At 42.3% G+C, this 20178-nt stretch overlaps 1 protein-coding gene across 2 annotated transcripts in view; it reads right to left on the bottom strand.

Annotated features, from left to right (window-relative positions):
* Positions 1–20178, bottom strand: part of LOC105471375 (muskelin 1) — a 380915-nt gene that overhangs the window by 210680 nt on the left and 150057 nt on the right. The window contains exon 2 of one of the 2 annotated variants that reach the window (XM_071093953.1): positions 118–236. The exons of the other annotated variant lie outside the window; for it this stretch is intronic. Coding sequence (XP_070950054.1) covers positions 118–122 — 5 coding nt within the window. The 5' untranslated portion in view covers positions 123–236. The remainder of the gene's footprint in view (positions 1–117; positions 237–20178) is intronic. 2 annotated transcript variants of the gene reach the window in all.

Below are 20178 nucleotides of genomic sequence, written 5' to 3' on the forward strand. Positions count from 1 at the left end.
TTCACTTAATCTCTGTCAATCTTCATTTCCTAGCTACAAAGTGGCATTATAATAAAAATTACATTTAGTCCATAGGATTGGATTAAGAATTGAATAACAGTGCATGCAAAAACATACCTCATAGGCCAGGCACAATGGCTCAGGCCTGTAATCCAGCACTTTGGGAGGCTGAGGTGGGAGGATCTCTTGAGTCCAGGAGTTCAAGACCAGCCTGGGTAATAAGTGAGACTCTGTCTCTACAAAAAAATAAAATTTTAAAAATTAGCTGGGCATGGTTGGTGCATGCCTGTAGTCCTAGCTACTGGGGAGGCTGAGGTGGGAGGACCGCTTGAGGCCAGGAGTTCGAGACTGCAGTGAGTTATGATCTCAACAGAATGACACCTGTCTCTTAAAAAAAAAAAGTTCATAGTAGACATTCAATAAATGTTAATAATCATTATTTTTACTATTAATACCACCACTACTACTCTCTAGTTAAAATGGTCCAGATGAGGATAATGAACAACTAAACTAAGTATTATCAATGGAAAAAGAATGCCTGGGTCCCATCTTCAAAGCTGGACAAGCTTTGCATTCAAGGGCCTTAGAATTTGGCCCCTCCTTAACCTAAATAATAATAAGTATAGTTATTATTGGATCACCTGGATTATAAAGAAGAGAAAACAATAAAAAATAAAGAAGGTGGCCAGGCACAGTGGCTCATGCCTGTAATCTCAGCATTTTGGAAGGCCGAGGTAGGCGGATCACTTGAGCTCATGAGTTCCAGACCAGCCTGGGCAAAATGGCAAAACCCCGTCTCTACAAAAAATACAAAAATTAGCCAGGCGTGGTGTGCCTGTAGTCCCCGCTACTCAGGGGGCAGAGGTGGGAGAATGGCTTGAGTCCAGGAGGCAGAGGTTGCAGTGAGCTGAGATCACATCACTGTATTCCAGCTTACATAATAAAGCCAGACCTTGTCTCAAAAATAAAACAAATAAAATAAAATAAAGGAGGAAAAGGAGGGGAAAAGAGAGAAAGACTAAAGAAAATTGCCCCAACAAGAAGAGAAAAGGAGAGAATGGGCAGATCTTATATCTATTGATCATAATCCATTAACTTTTTTCCTTTATTTTTGTTGATATATAAAAGGTATACATATTTGGAGGGTACATGTGATAATACATTCATATAATTTGTAAAGATCAAATCAGTGTAATTGGGATATCCATCACCTTAAATATTTGCCTTTTTTAAAAATGACAAATATTTAAATGCTAGAGACATTTAAATTACCCTCTTCTAGCTGTTTTGAAATGCACAATTGGCCAGGTGCAGTGGCTCACGCCTGTAGTCCCAGTACTTTGGGAGGCTGAGGCAGGTGGATTGCTTGAGGTCAAGAGTTCGAGACCAGTCTGGCCAACATGGTGAAACGTGTCTCTACTAAAAATACAAAAAGGCCAGGCGTGGTGGCTCACACCTGTAATCCCAGTACTTTGGGAGGCCGAGGCGGTTGGATCACCTGAGGTCGGGAGTTTGAGACCAGCTTAGCCAACATGGTGAAACCCCATCTCTACTAAAAATACAAAATTTAGCAGGGCGTGGTGGTGGGCACTGGTAATCCCAGCTATTCAGGAGGCTTAGGCACGAGAATCGCTTGAACCTGGGAGGTGGAGGTTGCAGTGAGCCGAGATTGCACCATTGCACTTCAGCCTGGGCAACAGAATGAGACTTTGTCTCAAAAAACAAAACAAAACAAAACAAAACAAAAAATAGCTGAGTGTGGTGGTGGGCGCCTGTAATCCCAGCTACTTGGGAGGCTGAGGCAGGAGAATCGCTTGAACCCAGGAAGCAGAGGTTGCAGTGAGCCAAGATTGTGCCACTGCACTCCAGCCTGGGCAACAAGAGTGAAACTCCAGCTAAAAAAAAAAAAAAAAGCACAATTGATTGTTGTAAACTATAGTTTACAATATAGATCACCCTCCTGATCTATCAAACACTAGGTTTTCTTTCTTCTTACTGTATATTTGTACATTAATCAACCTCTGTTCACCCTTCCCTTCCCTTTCCATTAATTTCTTACCCACTTATTAAATATTACACAAGAATTTAGTGAGCTTTCATTGAGTACAAATACTTGTACAAGAATTTAGTGAGCTTTCATTGAGTACAAATATATCAAGCCATATATTTGGCTCTTCCTTGGTGACTTAAAAGATCCATGTCATGAAGTCATCAAAGCATAAATCTGAACCACGTGGAGAGTGAGGCTGCTGCGTGGAAGCAGGTCATGCAGCCAGGGACTGACACTACTGAGCAGCATCCACATCGAGGCTTGTCACATTTGTAATACTCCTCCCCAAACATCAGACAGAGTCACTGAAAGTTCTCCTTCACTGTCTTTTGTGAAGGAAATGATATGTTATAGTGGCATATCCATCAGGAAAGTTATGATTATGCTACCAGAACAAATGACCCCCAAACCTCAGTGGCTTACAACAAGAACAGTTTTGTTCCCATTCATGCTGCTTGTCCACGTTAAGTCAGCTGTGACTCTGCTCCAGTTTATCTTCACTCAGAGACCCAGACTGAGTGAAGCAGCCACTATTATCTGAAACATCACTGGTTGTCATGAAGAGGGAAAAGAAAAATGGTGAACCACACTCTGCCCTAAATCAACACACACATCCCTTTCACCCACCTTTCATGTGCCGTTGGCACATTGCTGCCCCCCATCTTCTTGGGATTTGGCCCTAAGATGTTCTCCCATGCCTGGAAATTCTGATTATGCACTTGCTGCGCTTTCCCATCTAGAACAGATCTCTGAACTTTGACCTCCCTTCAGACCTCTAACCCCTGACTCTGAGCTTGACTTTCCTTTCCGGATTCAAGTGCACATCGCTCTTCCTCTACGGATGACTCAACCCTAGCTCTCCCTCTCTCCCCAGCATTTTTCTCCCAACTTTTTGTGCTCAGAAGCTGCCCTTACCTCCCCACCAGCGCCTGAATCTTCCCAAGCAATAGACCCAGAATAAAGGAGAGGGGGACACTGGAGGAAATGCTTCTGCGGTTTCCTTCCCTATGGAGTTTGACACTCCTAGCTCCCTGTCCTGCCTATCTTGTTCTTCCTCCTTAGAAGAGTGACTTAATCCAATTGATGAATGGGTGAAGATGACACAGTCTAGCACCTCCCTTCTTCCTCTTATGTATCTGCCTGCCCAGAATGAGGATATCATTGTGCCCTGCTTCTCTGGTGGGGCCAGGTCTTCTTTCTGACCCAACCCCGCTATCCCAGCATGGGAAGGCCTGTCCTGGTCAAACGTTGTTGCTTGTGACAGGGTGAATAAGTCTACATAAGTATGTCTACCTTTAGCTGTACCTTTAGCTTTCACAATAAACAGCCTTTATCAGTAATCAAGGTGGTTATGGACTGAATAACAACCTCTCAAATTTATATGTTGATATCCTAACCAATACAAGGTGATGGGCCAGGCACAGTGGCTCATGCCTATAATCCCAGCACTTTGAGAGACCAAGGCAGGTGGATCACTTGAGACCAGGAGTTTGAGATCAGCCTGGCCAATATGGTGAAAGCCGTCTCTACTAAAAATACAAAAACCACCCCCCCCCCCGCCGCCAAAAAAAATATATCTACTAGCTGGGTGTCGTGGTGCATGCCTGTAGTCCCAGCTATTCGGGAGGCTAAGGCAGGAGAATCACCTGAACCTAGAAGGTGGAGGTTGCACTGCACTCCAGCCTGGGAGACAGAGTAAGACTCCGTCTCAAAACAAAACAAAACAAAAAAACTAGGTGATGGTATTAGGAGGTGGGGCCTTTGGGAGGTCACCAGGTCATGAGGGTGGAGTCCTCATGAATGGGACTAGTGACTTCAGAGAGCTCTCTTGCTGTCTTTCTGCAATGCAAGGATATAGCAAGAAGTTGACTGTCTGCAACCTGGAAGATGCCCTTACCAGAACTTGACCATGCTGGCACCCTGATCTTGGATTTCCAGTCTCCAGAACTGTGAGAAATAAATTTCTGTTGTTTGTAAGCCAACCAGCCAATGGTACTTTATTATAGCAGTCTGAACTGACTAAGACAAAGGTGATATTTTGGTCTCCATCTGCTCACTCTTTGGTCTAACTTCTCATCTTGACCAGAGATGGAAAGTGGGTAACAAAATGTTACTAATGGGATCTTCTCAGAAGCCAAGAAGGGAAATAATTTAAAAGACAACTGTGTGTCTCAGTACTAAAAAAGGAGCTTTACAAATATTAGTTTATTTAATCCCTACAACCACCCCCGAATAGTGTTCCTTATTGTCCCATATCACATAGAAGGAAACTGAGGCTCAAAGAAGTTAAGAAACTTGCCCAAGTTCTCATAGTGAGTGGCAGATGTCTCTCTAATTTCAAAGCCCAAGCACTGCTTACAAGCTTGTCTTTGAGTGACACCAAGACACTCCTCAGGGACTGAGGCAGCAATCTCATCTCTCATCTTTTTTTTTTTTTTTTGAGACAGGGTCTTGCTCTGTTGCCCAGGCTGGAGTGCAGTGATGCAATCACAGTTCACTACAGCCTTGACTTTCCTGGGCTCAGCTGATCCTCCCACCTCAGGCTCCCCAGTAGCTGGGACCTCAGTTATGTGCCACCACACTGTTTATTTTTGCATTTTTTGTAGAGTTGGGGTTTCACCATGTTGCCCAAGCTGGTCTCAAACTCCTGGGCTCAGATCATCTGCCCACCTCACCCTCCCAAACTGCTGGGGTTACAGGTGTGAGCCACCACACCCGGCAGCAATCTTACGTGAATACCTTATCATAACCAACTGAGCTGGCAGTTGGGCAACACGCAGGGAAGGCAAAGATGATACAGTCAAAGGACAAGAAGTAAGATGATTATAAAATTCTTGGCCGAAAAACATCAAGGAATCTATTTTTGCCAGTTTTCTTGAAGACTTTGAACAAATGACCTCCCCTGTCCCCAACTTATGTTTTGGCACCCCTACTTGTAAAATAACTTAATAATACCCATTCCTACTTAAGTCAGAGAACATGTCATGTTTCTCTGAGCCTGACCCCAGCACAGTTGTCCCTATACTCCTACTTGCTATTGAAAAACAAATGTATGATCTATTGCCTCGGGTGGCACATAGAGTGAAAACAATTATAATGAATACTGAATGAACTTAACAATATATGAAAACCAGAAGTAGTGAATTGATGAACAGAAAGTGATATTAAAATGTCAGGCTGGGCACGGTGGCTCACACCTATAATCCTAGCACTTTGAGAGGCCAAGGCAGGATCGCTTGAAGCCAGGGGTTTTTTAAGAGATGGGATCTCACTACGTTGCCCATAAAAAATTAGCCAGCCATGGTGGTACACATCTGTAGCTCCAGCTACTTGGGACCTGAGGTGGTGGGAATCACTTGAGCCTAGGAAGTCAAGGCTGCAATGAGCTCTGATTGTGCCACTGCACTCCAGCCTGGGTGACAGAGCGAGACTCTGTGGCAAAAAAAAAAAAAAAAAAAAAAAAAAAGTCAGCCACAGGTATCTGATCCTTTAGACAGACAAAGCTTTGATCTGACCCTGAAGGACAGTCAGCTGGCCGGCTGAACCACAGTCCCTCTTTGTGAGCCAACAAACTCCTCAAATGCCAAGGGACCTGGCAGGGTTTCCAGGAGCTCAAACCACTGCTTTCTTCTCATCTTGTCCACAAAAACTCAGAAAGTGCAAGGGCACCCCACAGGCCACTAACCACATTCCCAGTGGTCCTCCAGGGAAATCTGATGCTAAAAAATGGACCTTTTCCAAAATAGGCTCAAACCAGATGAGGAATTACAGAAAGGACAGTCCCCCATGGAAAATACCCTGCCTCTGAATCCCCAATGTCTTCATTAGGGAACTGAAAACACAGCCACACCAGCTGGTCTCAGCTGCTTTGAAGCACCGTGGCACAGTGGAAAGAGCAAGGCAGAGGACTGGCACCAGGGATGAGGTTTCTAGTCCCCAGCCCTGCCAAGTTCTAGCTGGGTTATCTTGGCAAAGGTACTTAACTTCTCTGGGCCTCACTCTCCTCATTTGTAGAACAAAGTTTGACCAGACTGTGATATCTTCTCATTCTAACATCCTTTCTCTCTCCTCTTTGGATTAGCATTTTACATTTGAAGACAATTAAGGGAAATTCTTGGCTGCTGCGTTTTGCAGAGACCCTGCTTAATATGGTTTGGCTGTGTCCCCACCAAATCTCAACTTGAATTGTATCTCCCAGAATTCCCACGTGTTGTGGAAGGGACCCAGAGGGAGGTAATTGAATCATAGGGGCCGGTCTTTCCCATACTATTCTTGTGACAGTGAATAAGTCTCACGAGATCTGATAGGTTTATCAGGGGTTTCTGCTTTTGCTTCTTCCTCATTTTTCTCTTGCTGCCACCATGTAAGAAGTGCCTTTCACTTTCCACCATGATTCTGAGGCCTCCTCAGCCATGTGGAACTGGAAGTCCAATTAAACTTCTTTTTCTTCCCAGTCTCTAGTGTGTCTTTCTTGGCAGCATGAAAACGGACTAATACACTGCTACTCCAGTGATCATGCCTGTCTCCTCTTCATATTCTTCATTGGCTTCCCTTTTCTCATGAGGGTAAGCCAAAATTCTCTTGATTGGCCCAAGCCTCTCTATACAGCCACTCTCCTCTCAACCCTACCAATCACATATTTTATTTTCTGGCAATATTGAACTACTTGTACTTTCTCATAATACCCTGACTGCAATATTAAATATTTATTGAGCATGTACTGTATGTTAGACACATTTATAAACCTTTGCACATACTGTTTGCTTTGCCTGGTATGCCTTGGGTTAATTAGGGTAGAGCTTGCTGCTGTAATAAGCAAGCTATGAAATGTCAGTAGATTAACACAACATAGGTTATTTCTTATCCATGTAGCAGCTCCATAAAGTCTTCCACCCAAGGTCCTTCTGTTTTGAAGCTCTGCCAGCCTCTCAGCTTCAGAGGCCTTTGCTTCCAGAGCTGGTAGCCAGGAAGGAGAAGGAAGCAAAGGCAAACCCACGTCTTCATCTGTCCCAGCAATGACCCACATCACCTCTGCTCATGTTCCACTAATAAGAACTGGTCACCTGCCCCCACAGAGATGTACAGGGAATTGGAAGTTGTTTGGGCCATTTCTCATAAAAACATAATACTCTGCAAGGACAGCACAAATCTTTAATTTTTTTTTTTTTTTTTGAGATGGAGTTTCGCTTTTGTTGCCTAGGCTGGAGTGCAGTGGCACAATCTCAGCTCACTGCAACCTCTGCCTCCTGGGTTCAAGTGATTCTCCTGCCTCAGCCTCCTGAGAGCTGAGACCACAGGTGTGTACCACCACACCTGGCTAATTTTTGTATTTTTAGTAGAGATGGGGTTTCATCATGTTGACCAAGCTGGTCTCAAACTCCTGACCTCAGGTGATCTGCCTGCATTGGCCTCCCAAAGTGTTGGGATTACAGGCGTGAGCCACCATGCCTGGCTAAATATCCTTTTTTTTTTTTTTTTTTTTTTTTTTTTTAGAGACAGAGTATCACTCTGTTGCCCAGGCTGGAGTGCAGTGGCGTGATCTCAGCTCACTGCAAGCTCTGCCTCCCAGGTTCACGCCATTCTCCTGCCTCAGCATCTCGAGTAGCTGGGACCACAGGTGTCTGCCACCACACCCGGCTAATTTTTGTATTTTTAGTAGAGACGGGGTTTCATCATTGTTAGCGAGGATGTTCTTGACCTCCTGATCTTGTGATCTGCCCACCTTGGCCTCCCAAAGTGCTGGGATTACAGGCATGAGCCCCTGCACCCAGCCTCAAATCTTTGATTGTTAAATAGCCATCTCATGCCTTTCCTCAACGTGGCAAAAGTTTATTCACCCTTCAGACCTCAGTGCTACCTCCTTTGTGAAGCCTTCCCTGACCTATGTAGGCAGATCTAGGCCCTCTCCTTTTCCTTGTCCCACTGCACTTTGCACTTTTCTCCATGACATTCATCACATTGTACTGTGTAGTTTACATGCCAGTCTCCTCAACTGGACTGTGATCCTTGAGATCAAGAATCTTGTAGTTTTATTTCTGTGTTCTGACAGTTTAGCATAGTGAATAGGAAGGAGTAGTTTTATAATGATATTGAACAAATAAATGTATATAAATAAATAAATAATTGAATTAAACAGAAAGTAAATGAAAGAATCAATGAATGATTACCCTAAAAGAGAAGCTGGTCTTTACAGAGGAAGAAAGACCCCAGTTAAAAGAAAAAAAAAAATGATGATTCAAGGTTATCCAAGATATTTTTGAAAATAAGCTATTCATATAAATATGACTATTATAATTAACATTTTGCATTAATATTTATTTAGAACATTTCTCTCCCATAAGCTTCATGAAGGTAGGGACCTCATATCTATTATTCTTTGTTCTGACTCCAGCATTTAGCACACTGTCTCGCACATAGTAGGCACTCAACAATTATTTTGGAGTGAACAAATGGAAAATAAATGAAGAAATACATGAATGAAGATTGCACCCTTAACCCAATAATTCACATCCTAAGTGCATAACTTGGATTATAATAGGAAAGCATAGATGGACCAGTGAAAAGTTACCACCATAGGCTGGGCACGGTGGCTCATGCCTGTAATCCCAGCATTCTGGGAGGCCAAGGCGGGTGGATAACCTGAGGTCAGGAGTTTGAGACCAGCCTGGCCAACATGGTGAAACCCTATCTCTACTAAAAACACAAAACTTAGCTGGGCATGGTGGCACACCTGTAATCCCAGCTACTTTGGAGGCAGAGGCAGGAGAACTGCTTGAACCTGGGAGGCTGAGGTTACAGTGAGCCGAGATTGTGCCACTGCATTCCAGCCTGGGCAACAAAGCAAGATCTTGTCTCAAAAAATAAAAATAAGCTGAGCACGGTGGCTCATGCTTGTAAAATCCCAGCACTTTGAGAGGCCAAGGCGGGCAGATCACGAGGTCAGGAGATTGAAACCATCCTGGCTAACATGTTGATAACCCATCTCTACTAAAAATACAAAAAATTAGCTGGACATGGTGGCACACGCCTGTAGTCCCAGCTATGCAGGAGGCTGAGGCAGCAGAATTGCTTGAACCGGGGAGGCGGAGGTTACAGTGAGCTCAGATCTTGCCACTGTACTCTGGCCTGGATGACAGAGCGAGACTCCATCTCAAAAAATAAAAAATAAATAAATAAATAAAATAAAAATAAAAGTTACCTCCATAACTAGAAAAACGGCACAAAGTGCATGTCGGAACCTTACCACTGTTCCCTTGTACATCACCCTCTTTACATGAGATGATAACAAACATTATTTGAGGAAGCTAAAATCTCAATGGGAATGCTAGCCTGTGAGTAAATGAGGACAAATGGATGTCTCTAAAATAGCCGAACTATGAAATAGCCTTTGTAAATTGGTTAATGAGAGAAACAGGAAGAAAGAGTCCAAACAGTAACGGAGTCATGACAACCGTGAAAAATACATTGATCGAGAAAAGACAGAAACATTTAAAAATATTTTAAGAAGACATATTGCAATGAGCTAAATGTTTATGTCTCCCCCACATTTATACATCGAAACTTAACCCCTAATGTGATGAAATTAGGCAGTGGAGCCTTTGAGAAGTGATTAGGTCATGAGGACAGAACCCCCAGGAATGGGATAAGTGCATGCCCTTATAAAAGAGACCCCAGAGAGCTAGCCTGCCCCGTCCACCATGTGAGGACACAACAAGAAGACGCCCTCTATGAACTAGAAAGCAGGCCCTCACCAGACGTCAAATCTGCTGATGACCTGATCTTGGACTTTACAGTCTCCAGAACTGTGGGCAATAAATTTCTGTTGTTTACAAGTTACCCAGTTTATAGTATTTTGGGATAGCAACCCAAACAGACTAAAACAGATATGAGGACAGTTTTTCAAATGTTTATAACACATTTATTCTCTTCATAGGTCCCATGTGACAAAGTTTGGTTTAGATATGCCACATGGCTTTGGGCAGATGACTTGCCAGATTTTGTAATGAGAACCATCTGATGAGAAGAGCAACGTGCAAGTGTGTTCGCAACTTACGATCAGCATGTCTGCATGGGCTTGGTCTAGGTACCTTGGAACTCTGGAAAGTCCTATGTATGAACAAGTTAAGTTCCAGTTTGGACTGATTTGTGGTAATAATAAGCTTGATGGATGGACTTTTTCCAGAAACTGACCGAGACACTAATGGTAGGTTTGGTCATTAAATAAACTGAAAATAAGATAGCATATTTATTTTCCACATCTTTGATGATACGCAAGAACAGGACTGTCTGCCTGTTCTGAGGAGCTCTCTGTTTTTCTGTGTGGCAGAAACTGCTATGAACTGAGCTTGGAGCTAGACTGTACTTCCTAGCCTCTCTCAACGTTGGGTAGGGCCATTGACTGAACTCAGTCAAAGGCATGCGAAAGTGATGGGTGCCAGTTCCAGGTCTGGCCCATAACAATCCTCCTGTGCAGTTCTCTGCAGGCTCTCTTTTTCACCGGCTGGATGGAAAGGACTCTGGGGACGCCGCGGAAGACAGAGCCCCAAGATGGAAGGAGGTTATGTGCTTGAATTACTGCGTAGAATCAAATCACCACATTCCACACACCTCCACTTCTACCAATCTGTATTGCACTGTGACAAGAACAGTATTTGCTTGGGGTCAAACCATTTAAATTTGGAGGTCATTTGTTATTACAATTAGCCTATCTGACCAATACAATCCCTTTGCTTTCCTGTTGGTCACAAGTAGAAAGAGAGACTAGGGTAAATTTCTGGAGTCTCAGTGCATGGCTTCAGATGATCTAGACAAAAGAAGGCATCAGCAGCCAAGCTCAACATCAAGGAATTTTGCAGGATTCTGGAGTGAATTTTAAAGCCTTAGAAATTCCCACAGAGCTGAAACCATGCATCTCCTTATCTCACTGTCTCCTCTGGACATTTTTATATTCTTGGGAGAACAGTGAATAACCATCTCCAAACTAGTTCTCGTGTGAAACCCAACCCAGCCTATGTGATTTATTTAATATGTCTGGAGTCTAGTCAATACCACACTTAAACCTGTCTTGTGTTTGTCTTTTGTTAAACATGGTAATTAAAAAGAAGAAAAAAATAAACTGGTAAGAAACTTTTGTGTTTAGAGGTACGTAATATTTTTAAAATTATTATAAAATGTTGTGGTTGAGCACAATACTAATGGGCAATTATGGAGAACACAAATGCTGTGGTGAAAATGAGGTCTTTGGGTGTTTGCCTGAAGATGTTATTGGGAAACTATTGTTTACTTACCAGACTTTGAAAATTAAGTCCTTCTTCAAGTAGCCTCCGGGTATTAAGGACAATAAATAAAGATGTGCTGACTGAAAACATTTAAAAAACAACTTGTTACAGCCCTTAAAATAATAAGGTATAAATTCAGTTTAAAACAGAATATTCCAAATTCATCTGGCCTGCCCAACAGAACACCAAGATTAAAAAGCTGGAATCTACTGGTCAACTCTCTAAAGATGTCGCACCAAATGAAGTTTAGCAGGGACCTGGGACTGCAGTTCTAGTAAATGCTAGATAGCTTCTGGCTGTTCATTGTAACCCTGAGCCCATTTATGGAAAGGCAATGACCTTATCTTCCTATCCTGGAGGTGTCTACAGGGAGAGAAAAACCTGGAAATAGTCAGGACCCTGGTGGAGGGAAGAGGTAAGAGATGTAGAAGAAGGTCTTATTTATGTATATGTATGTATATATGTATGTATTTATTTATTGAGACGGAGTCTTGCTCTGTTGCCCAGGCTAGAGTGCAGCTGCAGGATCTTGGCTCACTGCAACCTCCGCCTTTGGAGTTCAAGCAATTCTCCTGCTGTAGCCTCCCAAGTAGCTGGGACTACAGGTATGTACCACCATGCCTGGCTAATTTTTGTAATTTTAGTAGAGATGAGGTTTCACCATGTTGGCCAATCTGGTCTCAAACTCCTGACCTCAAGTGATCTGCCTGCCTCAGCCTCCCAAAGTGCTAGGATTACAGGCATGAGCTACCACGCCCAGCCAGAAAGTCTCATTTCTTAGAAGTGAGATGAGAGAGGTTGACTTAGGATAGTACTTTTCTCTTTGGGAAAAAATATTCTATTGCCTTATTTTCAAGGGGCTTAAACTAAGCTTGTGTGATCTTCCAACTTTCCACAAACTTTCCTTCTATCCTTTTTCCCCAAGACACTCTATTCCTTTTTCTTTCCACCTAAAGTGCTAAATTTCCATAAACATGCAGACTTGGTACTTCTGAGACAATCACCTAGGAATCAAGCAGAGGAATAGGCAAGCCTAAGGAAATGGAGCTAAGGCATTAGTTCCCATGGGAAACTATGGAGCCAAGGAACTGAGTGTCTCCCTCAAGATAGGGTCTGTTCATCAACACAAAGGATGTGGGACTTCCTTGTACATTCCCTAATCAGAGCCCTTAGACTAGACAGTTCTTGAGGGAGACCTGTGTGGCCATGCAGAACTATGTTAACGTGAGTGCTTTGCAACCTCTTCTGTCAATGATCAGATTCATTGTTCCCCCAAGAGCTGTATGCTTTGAAAAACTTTTATCTACCAAATAAATTACATTTACAAAGAAAACACATTAAGTATTTATTGTGTATGAGGTATTGTATGAATAAGTGCCTTACACATATTATCTAGAATTCTCACAGTAGGCTGCAAAATGGTAATTATTACCCCATTTTACAAATGAGTATATTGGTTGAGAGATGTTAAGTAAATTGCCCATGACGATTGCAAGAAACAAAATTCTGGTTCTGGTAGACAGCCTCACCTCTCTACCATATTCTTTCCAGTGTACTCCCTTTATTCTATAGACAACACACACAATCTGATTTTTTTTTTTTTTTTTTAAGATGCAGTCTTGCTCTGTTGCCCAGGCTGGAGTGCAGTGGCATGATCTCAGCTCACTGCAACCTCTGCCTCCCGTATTCAAGCAATTCTCATGCCTCAGCCTCCCAAGCAGCTGGGACTACAGGTGTGCACCACCATGCCTGGCTAATTTTTGTATTTTTAGTAGAGATAGGGTTTCGCCATGTTGATCAGGCTGGTCTCAAACTCCTGGCCTCATGTGATCCACCGGCCTTGGCCTCCCAAAATGTTGGGATTACAGCTGTGAGCCACAGAACTTCTTAATATGAGATGCAGTTTTTACTATGAGTTGGTGCTGCATGACCTCCACTACCTCCCAGGCCCCCACTCTCCCCAAAAAGGAAAGAAACCTTCCATTATTTTAGTTAACTTGGTCAGGCTTTATTGAGGGTAAATATACAATATCTTCCAGGCTTTTTTTGAAGTACTAGACATAGTTGAAGCAATGCCATTACTATCCTATAGAACTAGGAGAGCCTGGAGAACCTGGAATGGAAGCTGGGTAGGAGGGAATTCACATAGACCCAGCCACAGCCCCTCCTCCGCTGGGATTCTTCCACTCCTTTGATTCTATGGAGTGTTCAGTAACAAACCCTGGGCTGATGTGAAGCAGGAGAATTTTTCTGGAACACAACATTTGGTAGGCATCAGGGAATCAGGGAAGTATGCCAGCCTAGGCTGTGGAGTGGCAAAAGGAGGAAATGAAAGAAGAGTGGGTGGGGAGAAAGAGGGAGAAGGAGCAAGGCAGAAGAAGAAAGAAAAAAGAGAGAAAAAAGAAAGAAAGGGGCTGTGCATAAAGAGGAAGAAAAGAGAACAGGATGGCTGACTCTATACTGTTTGGCCTTGCAAACTACCATGGGGTCTTTGTCACCAAACATAAAAAGTAAGTGCCAGTGGAGGTGAGAGACATGTGTGCCTAAGTCCCCTGGGAGGGCTATTGTTGAAGCATTATTTCCTCAAAGGTACTTTTGCTCCCTCCTTACCCAAGTGAAGTCAGAATCTTTAAAAATTATAGAATAGGCCAGGCGCAGTGGCTCACACCTGTAATCCTAGCCCTTTGAGAGGCAAAGGCAGGTGGATCACCTGAGGTCAGTAGTTCAAGATCAGCCTGGACACATGGTGAAACCCCGTCTCTACTAAAAATACAAAAAAATTAGCTGGACATGGTGGTGGGCGCCTATAATCCCAGCTACTTGGGAAGTTGAGACAGGAGAATTGCTTGAACCCGGGAGATGGAGGTTGCAGTGAGCCGAGATCGCACCATTGCACTCCAGCCTGGGTGACAGAGTAAGACTCTGTCTCAAAAAAAAAAAAAAAAAAAAAAAAAAAAATTACAGAAGAAGTGGAGAAAATGTATTTTACTAATTCCAGTTGCAAAACAAAAAGTGTTAGTCTAGTATCCTAAGGTTAGATTCTGTCCTGCTAAGGCAGAAAATTCACAACCTCTCTAGCTGAAAAACAAAAGTGCAAAAACAAAAAATGAACACAAATAAGCAATAATAACTAAAAAAAAAAAAAAAAACCCAAAAACCGTCTGGGGATCCAGAAATATAGGCAACCTTGGGCAGAGTTTATCTGATGTGGGTATTTAATTGCTATATATAAACAAAAGTATATATATGGATATTAAAAATAACTCATTTTCCTTAGAAACCCAAATTCTTACTTTTGTAAATGAAACTATTCAAAATTAGTTCCTTATGTTTCCCTGGGTCACTTATTCAGTGTACAGTAGCTAAAAGACAAGAAGTAAGCATCAAACAAAGAGGACAGATGCATACTTTTTCCTTACTCTAAATTTAAATGGTATTCAAGAAACATCTCAAGATTTGTTTGTTCTGCGTCTGAAATAGATGCTCTTCCTTAATTTTTTATTCGGTAATCTGAAGTGATTTGTCAGAGTTAGGGGAGGAGTGGAGGGCAGGGCTATTTTAAAATGCCATAAAGGCTCTCCTGTATCTGAATTCCCAAAGTGTTCTGTCTTTAGTAAGTGTTAGCAAAAAGATCTATTTGTCTAGGGTTAAATTCTGGCTCACTACCAATTTCAGAGTACCTTCTTACTGGGCCCAGGGAAAGAACAGTCTCTGCTAGACCTCATATTCCAGAAAGGTTTGCCCTGATGGAACACTCTGGGAAACAAACTTGAACTCCTGTGTCTACTCTATAGAGAAGGAAAAGCCTCTGCCTTTATCTTCTTACCCTTTATACAGGATAAAGGCTATATCCTGGGTGCCAGGCAACTCCTCAGAGTCCCTTTATCTGAACAGGTAAAGTGGGGACAATCATTTCTTGAAAGTGCAATCAGGCTGGGCGCAGTGGCTCACACCTGTAATCCCGGCACTTTGAGAGGCCAAGGCAGGTGGATCACCTGAGGTCAGGAGTTTGAGACCAGCCTGGCCAACACGGTGAAACCCCATCTCTACTAAAAATACGAAAATTAGCTGGGCATGGTGGCACACACCTGTAGTCCCCAGTACTTGGGAGGCTGAGGTGGGAGAATTGCTTGAACCCAGGAGGCAGAGGTTGCAGTGAGCTGAGATCGTGCCACTGCACTCCAGTCTGGGCTACGAAGTGAGACTCCGCCTCAAAAAAAAATAAATAAATAAAAATAGGTGCAATAATCAGTTCTTCATTTTAAGAAACTTATATATGTATATTTTGAGACAGGGTCTAGCTCTGTTGCCCAGGCTAGAGTGCACTGGCATAATCATGGCTTACTGCAGCCTCAACCTCTCAGGCTCGAGCAATCTTCCCACCTCAGCCTCCCAAGTAGCTGAGAATACAGGCACATGCCACCACACCCAGCTAATTTATTATTATTATTGTTAATTGTAGAGATAAGGTCTCACTATATTGCCCAGGCTGGTCTTGAACTTCTGGGCTAAAGTAATCCTGCCTTGGCCTCCCAAAGTGCTAGGAGTACAGTCATGGGCCACCACATATGGTCTTAAAAACTTACTTTTAACAGGCTGTTGTCACCTTAACCCAGTGAACAGTATTGGCCTCATCAACAGTGGGACAACCAGACATTATGTACACAGCATTACCTGTGAAGAATTCTTACCAAAATGTATCACTCTTTTCAAGCCTTTAGGTCTAATTTTCTGTTTATAAGAAATGCGGAGAACGGAAGTACAAGTTTAAGAATGCAATAAAGAAGGAATCAGACAAGGTAGAACATTCTGTAGAAAAACTGCCCCAGAATCATCAAGATGTCAATGTCATGAAAAACAAAAAAATGTATGTGAGTGTGGAAGAAGGAGACAGTTCTAAATAAAGAGCCTTAAAAAACATAATAACCAGGCCGGGAGTGGCGGCTCATGCCTGTAATCCCAGCACTTTGGAAGGCCGAGGCAGGCAGATCACTTGAGGTCAGATCAAGACCATCCTGGCCAACATGGTGAAACCCCATCTCTACTAAAAATGCAAAAATTAGCTGGGTGTGGTGGTGGATGCCTGTAATCTCAGCTACTTGGGAGGCTGAGGGAAGAGAATTGCTTGAACCCAGGAGCGGAGGTTGCAGTGAGCTGAGATAGCACCACTGCATTCCAGCCTGGTGACAGAGCAAGACTCTGTCTCAAAAAAAAAAGAAAAAAAGAAAAAAAAAAAGAAACATAATAACTATAAATGAAATAGTGGATCTTGTTTGAATTAACCAGAATTAAAGATATTTTGGAGGAGGGGGAAGTGGGGAGCTATTCTTTTTTTTTTTTTTTTTTTTTTTGAGATGGAGTCTCGCTCTGTCACCAGGCTGGAGTGCAGTGTTGCAATCTCGGCTCACTGCAAGCTTTGCTTCCCGGGTTCAAGCGATTCTCCTGCCTCAGCCTCCTGAGTAGCTGGGACTACAGGCGCACACCACCACGCCAAGCTAATTTTTTGTATTTTTAGTAGAAACGGGGTTCTACCATATTGGCCAGGATGGTCTCAATCTCTTGACTCATGATTTGCCCACCTCAGCCTCCCAAAGTGCTGGGATTACAGGTGTGAGGCACTGTGCCCAGCCGAGTTATTCTTTAAAAAAATTTTTTAAATTTTAGATTCAATGATTTGTTATATAGGTTAATTGCATTTTATAGGGGTTTATTGTACAGATCATTTCATCACCCAGATAATACACATAGTACCCAATAGGTAGTTCTTCTGTTATCTCCCTTCTCCCACCCTCCACACTCCAGTAGGTCGTCATGTCTGCCGTTCTCTTTTGTACTCACACTTATAAGTGAGAACATAAGGTATTTAGTTTTCTGTTCCTATGTTATTAATAGTTCGTTTAGTACTATGGCCTCTAGCTCCATCCAGATTGCTGCAAAGGACATGATCTTTTTTTTTTTTTTTATGGCTGCATAGTATTCCATAGTGTAGATGTACCACATTTTCTTTATTCAGTCTACCATTGATGGGCATTTAGCTTGATTCCATGACTTTACTATTGTGAATAGTGCTTCAGTGAACATATGCGTGCATGTGTCTTTATGGCAGAATGATTTCTATTCCTTTGAGTATACACCCAATAATGGAATTGCTGGGTGGAATGGTACTTCTGTTCTCAGTTCTTTGAGAAATCACCACACTGCTTTCCACCATGGGTGAACTAATTTACATTCCCACCAGCAATGTATAAGTGTTCCCTTTTCTCTACAACCTCACCAGCATGTTATTTTTTGACTTTTTAATAGTGGCCATTCTGACTGCTGTGAGATGGGGTCTCATTGTGGTTTTGATTTGCATTTCTCTAATCATTACTGAGGCTGAGCATTTTTTCATATGCTTATTGGCTACATGTGGGTCTTCTTTTAAAAAGTGTCTGTTCATTTCCTTTGCCCACTTTTTTATGGGGCTGGCTGTTTTTTGCTTGTTAATTTGTTTAAATTTCTTACAGATTCTTGATATTAGACCTTTGTTGGATGCATAGTTGGCAAACTTTCTCTCATTCTATAGGTTGTCTACTCTGTTGATAGTTTCTTTTGCTGTACAGAAGTTATTTAGTTTAATTAGATCCCATTTGTCAATTTTTGTTTTTGTTGCAAAATTGCTTTTGGCATCTTTGTCACAAAATTTTTGCCAGGGCCTATGTCCAAAATGGTATTTACTAGGTTATCTTCCAAGATTTTTATAGTTTTATATTTTACATTTAAATCTCTAATCCATCTTGAGTTGATTTTTATATACGGTATAAAGAAGGAGTCCAGCTTCAGTCTTCTCCGTATGGCTAGCCAGCTATCCCAGCACCTTTTATTGAACAGGGAATCCTTTCCCTGTTGCTTGTTGTTGTTGACTTTGTCAAACATCAGATGGTTGTAGATGTGCAGCTTTCTAGGCTCTCTATCCTGTTCCATTGGTCTATGTGTCTGTTTTTGTACCAGTACCATGCTGTTTTGGTGACTGTAGCCCTCTCTATTCTGTTCCACTCATCCATGTGTCTGTTTTTGTATCAGTACCATGCTGTTTGGGTTACAGGTAACGTCATGCCTCCAGCTTTGTTCTTTTCGCATAGGATTGCCCTGGCTAGTCAAGCTCTTTTGTGGTTCCATATGCATTTTAGAAGCTTTTTCTAATTCTGTGAAGAAGGATAGGAATAGCATTGAATCTGTAAATTGCTCTGGGCAGTGTGGCCATTTTAATGGTATTGATTTTTTCTATCCATGAGCATGGAATGTTTTTCCATTTGTTTGTGTTATCTCTCATTTCTTTGATCAGTGTTTTGTAATTCTCATTGTAGTCGTCTCCCTGGCTAGCTGTATTCCTAGGTATTTTATTCTTTTTGTGGCTATTGTGAATGGGATTTTTTTTTCTTTTTTTTTTTTTTTCTGAGACGGAGACTTGCTCTGTCGCCCAGGCTGGAGTGCAGTGGCGCAATCTCGGCTCACTGCAAGCTCCGCCTCCCGGGTTTACGCCATTCTCCTGCCTCAGCCTCCCGAGTAGCTGGGACTACTCGCCCAGCTAATTTTTTGTATTTTTTTAGTAGTGACGGGGTTTCACCGTATTAGCCAGGATGGTCTCGATCTCCTGACCTCGTGATCCGTCCGCCTCGGCCTCCCAAAGTGCTGGGATTACAGGCGTGAGCCACGCGCCCGGCCAGGATTGCATTCTTGATTTGGCTCTCAGCTTGGATGTTGGAGTATAAAAATGCTGCTGACTTTTCTTTGAGAGGCTGAGGCGGGCGGATTGCTTGAGCTCAGGAGTTTGAGACCAGCCTGGGCAACACAGTGAAACCCCATTTCCACTAAAATACAAAAAAAATTAGGCAGCCATGGCGTGCGCTTGTAGTCCCAGCTACTTGGGAGACTGGGGCAGGAGAATTGCTTGAACTTGGGAGGCCGCTGCACTCTAGCCTGAGCGACAGAGTGAGACTCCATCTCTGAAAAAAAAAAAAAAAAAAAAAGATGCTGCCGATTTTTTTACATTGTTTTGTATCTTGAAACTTTGCTGAGGTTGTTTATCATATCTAGAGATCTAGGACCTTTGGGCAGACACCATGGGGTCTTCTAGGTATAGAATCATATTGTCTGCAAAAAGCAATAGTTTGACTTTCTCTCTTCCTATTTGAATGCCTTTTCTTTCTTTCTCTTGCCTGACTGCTCTGGCTAGGACTTCCAGGAGTCATTCTTAATGAGTGTAGAGTTTCTGTTTGGAATAATGAAAAAGTTCTGGAAATAGTGGTGATGCTTTCACAATATTGTGAATGTACTTAATGCTATCAAATTGTACACAAGAATGATTAAAATGATAAATTTTACATTATATATATACTTTACCACAATAAAAAAACATTTGGGGGACAAAAGGGGGCATTTTTAATGTAGATGAGTATTTGATTCTCTTGAGTTATGTGAATCTTGTTAAAGCTTGGTAATGGAATTGTTTAGCTAACAAAAATATGCTTATGTTTTAGAGGTGAATGTTAAAGTATTTAGGGGTGATATATTAATATATGCATACATATCTACAGATATGTATACACATACTATTTTACCTCAGAAAAAGGACAAGAAAAAGGAAAGATGAAGAATATATGGCAAACTTTTAGCAATTGTTTGATCTAGGAGGCAGATATTGGGTATCCATTATACTATTCTGTCTCCTTTTCTGAGTACACTGGGCTTATGCAAGAAAGAGGGAACTAGAAACAAATCCCTCTGTACAATCTAGCCTGTGAACAGAATTCTTAACTGGCCAGATGAGTTTCCCAGAGGTGATGCACTGTGGAAGGCCAGACTTTCTAA

The sequence above is a fragment of the Macaca nemestrina genome, chromosome 4 (assembly GCF_043159975.1).
Source record: "Macaca nemestrina isolate mMacNem1 chromosome 4, mMacNem.hap1, whole genome shotgun sequence".
Taxonomy (NCBI): Eukaryota; Metazoa; Chordata; class Mammalia; order Primates; family Cercopithecidae; genus Macaca; species Macaca nemestrina.